Genomic DNA, 9,383 nt, shown 5'->3' on the forward strand with positions numbered 1-9,383 from the left:
CGGCCCCCGGCCCCGCTACCACAGCACCTCGCTGGGCCGCAGGGGAGCCGTGCCCGAATCCAGCTTCTGAGGCACCGCCATGGCCCCTGGACGCTGCTGTGATGGCCCCTGCATGCCACCATGACTGCTGGGCACCGCAATGGCCCCTGAACGCCGTTGTGATGGCCCCTGGATGTTGCCATCCTGCTGGACACCACCATGATGCTCCCTGGATACCACCACGGTGGCTGCTGGGCACCACTGTGGACCTTGGATGCTGCCATGGTGGCTCCTGGATGCCTCTATGGCTGCTGAGCACCACCATGACCCTTGGACATGGCTGTGTTGGCCCCTGTATGYCACCATGGTCCCTGGAGGTCGCTATGATGGCTCCTGGACACCACCATGGCTTCTGGGCACCACCATGGCCCCTGGATACTACCACGATGGCCACTGGGCACTACCATGATGGCTGCTGGGCATGACAATGGTCACTGGCCACCGCCATGGTCCCTGGATGCCATGGTGACCACTGGGCACCACAGTGGCCCCCTAGGTACCATGATGGCTGCTGGCCACCACCATGGCCCTTGGGCACCATGATGACTGCTGGGTGCTGCTATGGCCCCTGGGTGCCACCAAGGCCCTAGGGACTGCCATGACCACTGGACACCAGGATGGCCCCTGGGTGACACCACGGCCGCTGGGCCACGTGGACACGTAGACTGGTGCTCCACTTCCAATCCATGCCTTAATAGGGACCGCGCACAGCGCGGGTGGGGGCTCGCAGGGGCAGAGGGGGGAGAGGGATAGCCGGAGGGAGAGTATTTATTATATAGCAGAGTTTTATCCAGAGACGCTTTTTGTTTTCCAAAAGGCGGCTATTTTGGTACAGCGGGGCTGCGCGAGGGGATCGTTCCCACACCAAGGTCTATGCAATAAGCGATTCTTCTACCCAGCTTTTGTACGCGGGGCGCCTGCGGGCCGCAGCCCTCCACTTTTTGCAGCTCTTTCTATTAAAGGCCCGTGAAAGGCGTTGAGGGGTGCGTGTGTGTGTGCGTGCGTGCGGCGGGGGCGCCTGGTGTGCTCCTGGGGCCGCTGCCCGGGGCTGCCCACCTGCCCCAGGGCGGGAAGGGCTCCCTGCGCTGTCCGTCCCGGACACGGGCTGGGCCTGGGGATCGGGGCGTGGGACAGCACTCGGCTTTGGCRTCGGCGTCGCTGGCACAGGCTCTTCTCTGTTGACAGGGCGAGGATGGCCCGTGTGAAAGCCCAGCTGCGCCTGCAGGGCAGGGTTTGGGCTTACCGGCACCCCAGTGAGCTCTGCAGCCCTGGTGCTGCGGGGAGCAACCACGGCCCCTCCACGTTCCCCTTCACACACCTGYGAGTTGAGGTGCCCAACAACATAGAGCGTGCAGTGGGGTTTGGTGGCGGGGAGGCCGGCTGCAGTGTGGCTAGGGGGTCAGCAGTGGCTRGCTCCTGCCTTCCCATTGGTCCCTTGGTGCCTGGTATGAGACCCTTCCCCCAGGGCAGGTGGTGGCACCAGGAGCAACCAGAGCCATAGTGCCATGTCCCACTGAACAAGGTGAGCCATGCACAGCTGGGGTAGAGAGGAGAGGGAGCCTGAAGATAACGTGGCTTTTGGTSCAGCCACAGCAGGAGGCTGAGGTGGAGCTGGAGGACACAAATGTGGAGGTATAGTTGAGGTGGGCATGGCGGAGATGAGGACAGAAGAGATGGAAGTGGTGGAGATGGGATTGGGAAAGGTGAATGTGGAAGAGATGGAGGTGGAGGAAGCAGAGGTAGAATTGAGTGGGAGGAATCTGAAGAGGGAGGTGGAAGTGGGATTAAGGTAAAAGTGGGGGAGATGGAGGTGGGATTGGGAAAGAAATGAAGGTGGGGTTGGGATGGAGGTGAGGTTGGGGGCACGATTGTGGAGGAGGCTGGGATGAGGTGAAGGTGGAAGAAATGGAAGTGAGGTTGGAGAAGATGGCTGTGGAGGTGAGGTTGAGTTGGAGGTGGAAGAAATGGAGGCGGAGGCACCAGCTGCCCTCAGGCTCCCGTGTGTGCTGCCAGTCTCTCTCCAAGGCCCAACATTCCCCGCTCCTCACCKTGCCACCGCTGGTGACAGCCAAGGCCATGACAGCGCTGCACGGCGAGGGACTGGCGCGGGGCATGGCAGCCCTGCGCGCCCRCCGTGGTGCCGCGGTGCCCTTCCCGTGGCGGCCGGGCCCCCGCGCTGCCTCGTGCCAGCTCGCACTCCTGTCCACACCCCCGGTGGCTGGGTGGGTGGGTGGGGGGCAGCCACAGGGCACACGCGTGTGCGCACACACGTGTGTGTGTGTTTGGGAGGCGCAGAGCCAAGGGCGCCCGGCAAAGCAGGTAACGCGGGAGCGGGCAGGGATTCCTCGCCGGCGCCCCGGGTGGTGGTGGTGGGGGGCCCCACGGGACGCGGCACCGCTGGTGGTGGTGGTGGTCCGGGCGCTGCCGGAGCACGGGGTGGGGTGAGCCCGAGCTGTGGGAACCCGGCCAAGGCCTCGGGAAAGCAGSGCTCGCTCGCTGCCTCGTTGCCAGAGCAACTTTCCGCGGGCAGCAAACAAAGCGGGCGCCGAGCTGCCGCGACGCGGTGCGGCGGCGTGGGGCCGGGGGCGCAGCTGGGAGCCCCGGGCGTCCGCCTCCGCCCCGATGGCGAAGCGAGCCGGGCGCGCGCCGGAGCCGCGCAGGAGACCCGGGGACCTGCTCCCCCAGCTCGACCTCACCAACCTGCTGCAGTGGGTGCTGCGGCGGCGGGCGAGCGGGGGGCCGGTGGGCAGTGGGACAGGGCAGGTAGGAGAGGGGCCCCCGACGCCCCGGGGCTTAACGTGTCCTTGGCGGGGGGGGCACCAAGCTGGTGGAGCCCTGCAGCCTCCACGTGCTGCTGCAGGACGTGCTGAGTGGTGGCCCTGCACCAGGCTTGGTGATGCATGGGGTCACAGGTGGGGGGGGGGGGCAGCCCACCCCCTGCTCCTCCCCACACGCCTCGCCACCGCAGTGGGGCTGGACAAATGCCCACGCGCGCCCTGCCCCAGCTCCCACCCTTCTCTCCCTGCCAGAAAGCCCTGCTGCACAGGTTGATCTTCGTGGCGAGGAGCTCCCCGGAGCTCGCGGACAAGCGCGAGCTGGCAGGTGGGCTGCTCCCGCCCTTCCCGTGAGCACCTGGTGGGCGGCCGGGCAGGTGCCGAGGCGCCGGGTGACGCCGGGTGCTCTGCAGGCTACTGGGACCAGCTCTTCCAGCGCTACAACCACGGCGAAGCTGTCACGGGGCTGCTGCTGCTGTACCCCTCCTGCATGGCCCACGTGCTCGAGGTAGCCCCCCCCGCGGCGGCGCAGGGGCCTGGCCACGGCGCGCGGGGCGCGGGGCGATGCGGTGGTCCCTCGCCGTGCCCCGGAGCAGGCGGGCGCAGACGCTCGCCTCCAGCCACAGGCGCTGCGGGAAGAGCCAGCTCAGCCCCCTCTCCCCGGCGCAGGCCTCCGGCGACGTGCTGGTCTCCGTGCTGCGGGACCTGCGGGACGCGCGGCAGCAGCGACGCAGGTGCCGGGGCCCCGGGAGCTGCAGCCCGGCGGGAGCCGGCAGCTGGGCGCTCCCGGAGAGCAGCTCGGGGAGCACCGCGGCCCCGGCCGCGCACGGGGCCAGGGGCCGGGGGCGGGGGGGGCAGCTGCTCAGCTCTCCCCTGCCCCGCCGCAGGCCCCTCGTCGCGGACCCCAAGATCCTGGTGCTGTCGCACAACGTCCCCGCGCGGCTCTTCCGGCGGTGGAGCTGCGAGGCGCCGAGCGCGGGCGCGTCGGCCGGGCCGGCGGCGGACGGTGCCGAGCCCCTCGAGGGCCTCGCGCGCCGCTGCCTCGCCGCGCTGCTGCGACTCGGCACGCTCCTGCTGCGCCGCCCCRAGGTGAGGCCGGCGGCTCTGGCCCCTCGCCCCGCGGCGCTGCCGCGGGCTTTGGGGGCTCCGCGAGGGCCCGCAGGACTGGTGCTTTTTGGTGCCACCTGCACGGCCGGCCGGGAACGCCTGAGCCGGCCCGGCTCGCCGCTCCTTCCAGAGCTCCCCGCGCCTCCCGGACAACCTCGCGGAGCAGGTCCCGGAGCTGCGGGGTTTCGAGGCCGCCGTCGGCCGCCTCCTGGCCTGCCCCGAGCTGCGGAGCCCCGAGCAGTTCCTGCAGGCCTACGACAGCCCCTTGCACCCGGGCCTCGATGCRGGTGCGTTGCACGTGCGTGTGAGCACATGGTGGTGGCGGTGGGGGGGGCGGGCACGTGCGGGGCTGGGGCTGCCTGGGGCACAAGCACCGTGGCTGAGCTGTGGGCTGCTTGGAGGGACCCAGCAAGGATCCGGCACTGCCAGGGAGAGGAGCTGCTGGGAGCCGGCACCGGAGGGAGCCAGCACCCAAGGTTTGGTTGCAACCTGGCAACCCGAGGAGGAGTTTTGGGCACAAACACGCTGGCTGGGGCCCCCGCAGCGGCTGCCTCCTTTGGGTCCCCTCCGCAGCTGGAGCTGTGGGGAGGGGGGCAGTTCGGGGCAGGAGCAAGCTGGGGGGAGAGGAGGGGCGAAAACTCAGGTGCCTCCTGCTCCAGGCGGAGGTTTGGAGCCCGAGCTGCTCTCCGGCCTCTCCCTGGGGACGCGCATCCTGGCCGGGCTGGCCGGCAGCGGCCCCCGGCGCGCAGAGCCGCGCGGGTGCCCCGGGGATGACTGCTGCCCGCCCGGGCGCCCCGGCCCGCGCCGCCGCCGTTCACGCTGCCGCTTCCTCTCCCCTCTCCGCAGCCGGCACGTGGCCGGTCCCCGAGCGCATGGCGCTGCCCTCCACGGCCCTGGAGCGGCCACGGCCGGYGGGGACCCCGCGAGCTCCCCGGGGATGCCCCGGCCCTGCAGCAGCCCCCGGTGCCACGGCTCCGCTGCGGCTCCGGGGACTGCAAGCCGACAGCGATGGGGAGAGGGCGCTCTGCCAGTCCAGGACCCCCGGCTCCCCCCCGATCCCGCAGGAAAGGTCAGGAGCTGCTCACCGGGGCTGCTCGACCCCAGCGGGACCAGGGCACAGGGCCACGTGCCTGAGGGTGCAGGGATCCGGCCTGACACTGCCGCGTGGCGGAGCCGCGTTGGAGGGACGGGCTGGCATCGCCTCCTCCCTGTCCCCAGCTAAATAATAAATCGGCACTTCTCCTGCGGGCAGGTGTCTCCCATCGCCGCCTGTCCCTGGGCTGGACCCACTTCACTGGTGCCAGCCCGGGACATGTCTGACGTGCTGAGGAAGGGATGGACGTGCGAACCACCCCCCCCTCCGGCCGCTTGCAGCCCCCACTGGCCTGTAATCAGCCGTGAAGCTGGGCGAGCACGGTGCTCCCCACCATGCTGGGGGGATTGCTCCGTCTCCTTGCCATGCTCAGCTGGGGGGCAACAGGGCCCTGGAGGGGGAAACTGGGGCCCACCGGTGCCTGGGACGCTCCCTGGAGCTGCCCCACCATCGCGAGGAGGCGTCCCAGCCCCATCCTGGCACGCTGCGGGAGCCCCCCGTGCCCCGCAAACCCCGAGGCAGAGACCCTGGCGGCTGCTCCGGCATCRCGGAGCGTGCTTTTCCTGTCCTTTTCCACAATCCTGAGCTCCAAAATACAGACAGGAAACGGCTGTAATTGGCCTCGGGCCACGGAGGTCTAAAAAGCTCCCTGCAACGGGCACGCAGAAGCACTTGCTTCTTTGCATTAAAGCCGCTGTCAGCTAACGCCRCAATGCCGGCGGCACGGAGCAGGGAGCAGAGGGAGCCGAGGCCGGCGCGTCGCCTGGGGAGGCGCGAGCGAAGCCCGACCCACTTGCACGGAGACGAGCTCCGCCGGCTCCCCAGCGGCACCAGGAGGGGCGCGGGCAGAGGCTGGAGGCTTGCATTTTGCTCGGGAACCAAACAAAATTGCAGGAAAGCCAAAAGCTCGCGCTCTAAATCCGGGCCGCTTCCAACCCCTCCAGGCTGGCCCCCCCTTGGCCCGCCGCAGCCCCAAAGCCTTGAAGAAACCCACGGTTCACGGTGATTTCGACAGCAATTTGCACATTTATTATTTCAGGTGATGGTGCCCTCCCCCTTGCCCGTCCTCCCCGGATACAGGTGGGGTGATGAGTCACATCATGACCTGCGCAGAAGCTCTAACGTCCTAACAACTCGCGCGGACCGTGGGGAGAGAGGTTTCGGCTCTGTAACACACGTAGGCTGGACGTGGGGTCCGGGAGGGCCGGGAACGCTAAGCATYTCGATTTACATTGTACATTTGTACACCAGATCTGATGGAATGGCTCAAATAAAACAAATATATATATATATATATATTTTTATATATACAAATATATAATATATATATATCTATGCTGACAGATATATATATATCTCTCATCTCTTTTTGAAAAGGATAAAAGGTGACTTTGTCTCTGCATGCACAACCAAAGCCTCTCTCCACACCACCCCACCACGAGGACAGGGACCGAAGGGTGGGCACCGGAGGGGTACTGGGAGCGGGCGTCCTCGCCGGCGGGCACCCCGGCTCGGCCGCCCCCCCGTCCCAGCCGCTCGCCCGCCCGCACGTTATTGCTATCCGACCCCGGCCCCTCTGGCGCCCCGGACCTGCAGTCACCTCCCTGCTAGGCAAAACCAGCGAGCGCCCAAGCGGAGAGGTAGGAAGGGGAAGGAGAAGCGAAAAAGAAAAAGAAAAGAAAAAAGCAAGCCCGAAGCAAGGCCCCGGCGAAGGGCGCTGCTTTGCTTTCCCGCGGCCCCGGCAGGGCTCGGAGGCGCCATCCCGCAGCGCCCGTTCGAGCAGGCGGCCCGGGAACCGCYGGATTCCCGAAGCCGGAGGAGGAAGGTGGGCAGCGAAGGCCCCCGCTGCCCCGACCCGCGGAAACGCTCCGGTCCCTCGGCCCGGCGCGAGAGGGAGCTTGGGGCGCGCGGCGCCGGCCACCCGGGAACGGCGGGGAGCGAGGCACCGAGTCCGAAAGGCCGAGTCTGGATAAGGCGAAACCAAAGGGAACCGCGACGATGGCCCCCGAGCAGGGCCTGCTGCCGCCGCCGCCGCCGCGTGCGTCATAGGGCCGTGCTTTCCGATTCCTCCTCCTCCTCCTCCTCCCGCGCATCGATGTTCCCCGCTCCCGAAAGCCTCGGCGGCGGCTCCCGGCACAGCACGGCGTCCGTCTCTACGTGCACGGAAGGGACATCGCACCGGAGCCGACCTGCGGGCACGCACGAAAGGCAGAGTTAGGGGGCACCAAGGAGGCGCCGGGAGAGGGCACGGCTTTCCTGCAGCCGCAGCACGCTGCGAGCGTGGGGCTCTGTGCCCGCCGGCCTCGTCGCACCCCGCCGCCACCGCCACCGCCGCCGGCCCCGCGGCAGCTCTCCGCCCGCGGAGCGCAGCGGGCGAAAGCCGGGCGCTCGGCTCCGCGCTGCTGCCGGCAAGGGGGAGGGAGGGTCATCGCCGCCACGGCGCGCGTCCCAAACCGCCGAGCTGAGGCCACCGCCAGGCTCCTTGCCACCCCGTGCCCCCGGGTGAGACAGACGGACGGATTGGGTGGGGGCTTTCTGCTTCTTCGGTGCCATAGCTGCAAGGCCAGCACCGGAGGCCYGCTCTCGGAGCAGGCAAGCAGAGCAAGTCGAGCTGCCCGGCAAGCCCAGCGTGGCGCCCGGCACGGGGCGTTAGCAGGACAAGCCTGCAGGCGTCAGCGAGGTGAGCGGTGCCCGGGAACCACAGCGCTTGCCCCGCAAATCTCCCCGGAGCCTGCGCGCCACTGCAGCCTCGCATGGTGGCACAGCAGCAGCAACCCACTGCAACCTCGCACAACCACAGCAACCCACTGCAATCTCGCACAGGTACAGCAACCCACTGCAACCTTGCATGGGTACAGCAACCCACTGCAATCTTGCATGGGCACAGCAACCCGCTGCAACCTCACACGGCCACAGCAACCCGCTGCATCCTCACACGGCCACAGCAACCTGCTGCATCCTCGCACAGCGGCATGGCCGCAGCAACCTGCTGCATCCTCGCATGGACGCAGCAACCCGCTGCATCCTCACACGGCCACAGCAACCCGCTGCATCCTCACACGGCCACAGCAACCTGTTGCATCCTCGCACAGCGGCATGGCCGCAGCAACCTGCTGCATCCTCGCATGGAAGCAGCAACCCGCTGCATCCTCACACAGCCACAGCAACCCACTGCAACCTCGCACGGCCACAGCAACCCGCTGCATCCTCGCACGGCACGGCCGCAGCAACCTGCTGCATCCTCGCATGGACGCAGCAACCTGCTGCATCCTTGCACAGTCGCACAGACACAGCAACCCGCTGCAGCTTCACATGGCCGCAGCAACCCGCTGCAGCCTCGCACGGCTGCATGGCCACAGCAACCCACTGCATCCTCACATGGACACAGCAACCCGCTGTACCCTCACATAGTGGCACGGCCGCAGCAACCTGCTGCAGCCTCGCATGGTGGCATGGCCACAGCAACCCACTGCATCCTCGCATGGCCACAGCAACCCACTGCATCCTCGCATGGCCGCAGCATCCCGCTGCATCCTTGCACGGTGGCACGGACACAGCGACCCACTGCATCCTCGCATGGCTGCACGGACACAGCAACCCGCTGCATCCTCGCACGGCGGCACAGACACAGCAACCCGCTGCAACCTCGCATGGATGCACAGACACAGCAACCCGCTGCATCCTCGCATGGACGCACGGACGCAGCAACCCGCTGCATCCTCGCATGGATGCACAGACACAGCAAACCGCTGCATCCTCGCATGGACGCACGGACGCAGCAACCCGCTGCATCCTCGCACAGCAACACGGACGCAGCAACAGGAGTGGGCGGAAGCGAGGGGCGGGGGAGAAAACAGGGGAAAACCCCCTGCCGGAAAGGCGGCAGCGAGGGAGGCAGCAGCGCGGCGCTGCGGGCGGTTGTTACCTGTGCACCCGCTGTCCCCGGGGGCCGCGCCGTCGAGCGGGCCGAGCTCCGCGGGCCGAGGGCTAGAGGCGGACGAGGCGGCCGTGGGAGGCTGTGGCGGTGGCAGCGTGGGCCTCTGCCGCGGCTTGGGGGTGGGTCGAGATTTGGTTAAGGTGCTCAGCGGGGGAGGAGGAGGAGGAGGAGGAGGAGGCAGGGGAGGTGCGGCGGCTGGGGACAGCTGACCTGAGGCCAGGCAGTAGCCTTGGGGGCAAGCGAGTCCGTAGGGCGAAGGGGTGCTCGGAGGGGTGGGGGACGGGCTGGCGGGCGATGGCGAGCCCACCGACGGCTCCGGCGTCCCGCCCGGCTGGCCGAGGGGCGTCCGGGGCACCGGCTTCCTGGACGCTGCGGGGGCAAGGGCACAGAGACGCCTGCCAGGGCGGGCGAGCCGTGGCCGGCGGCCGCGTCC

The 9,383-nt window shown here is 68.2% G+C and overlaps 1 protein-coding gene across 1 annotated transcript in view; it reads right to left on the reverse strand.

Moving 5' to 3' along the window:
* Nucleotides 1-6,019: 6,019 nt before the first annotated feature.
* The window catches only part of ARHGAP44 (Rho GTPase activating protein 44), a 15,331-nt gene continuing 11,967 nt past the window's right edge, over nt 6,020-9,383 (reverse strand). The window contains exons 13-14 of the mRNA XM_085298347.1: nt 9,161-9,345; nt 6,020-7,202 (exon numbers count right to left, since the gene is read on the reverse strand). Of these exons, the coding sequence (XP_085154473.1) occupies nt 7,057-7,202; nt 9,161-9,345 (331 nt within the window). The 3' untranslated portion in view covers nt 6,020-7,056. The remainder of the gene's footprint in view (nt 7,203-9,160; nt 9,346-9,383) is intronic.

This window comes from Rhea americana, unplaced genomic scaffold (genome assembly GCF_003343005.1).
Source record: "Rhea americana isolate MKP2758 unplaced genomic scaffold, rheAme1 scaffold_138, whole genome shotgun sequence".
In the NCBI taxonomy this organism is placed as follows: domain Eukaryota; kingdom Metazoa; phylum Chordata; class Aves; order Rheiformes; family Rheidae; genus Rhea; species Rhea americana.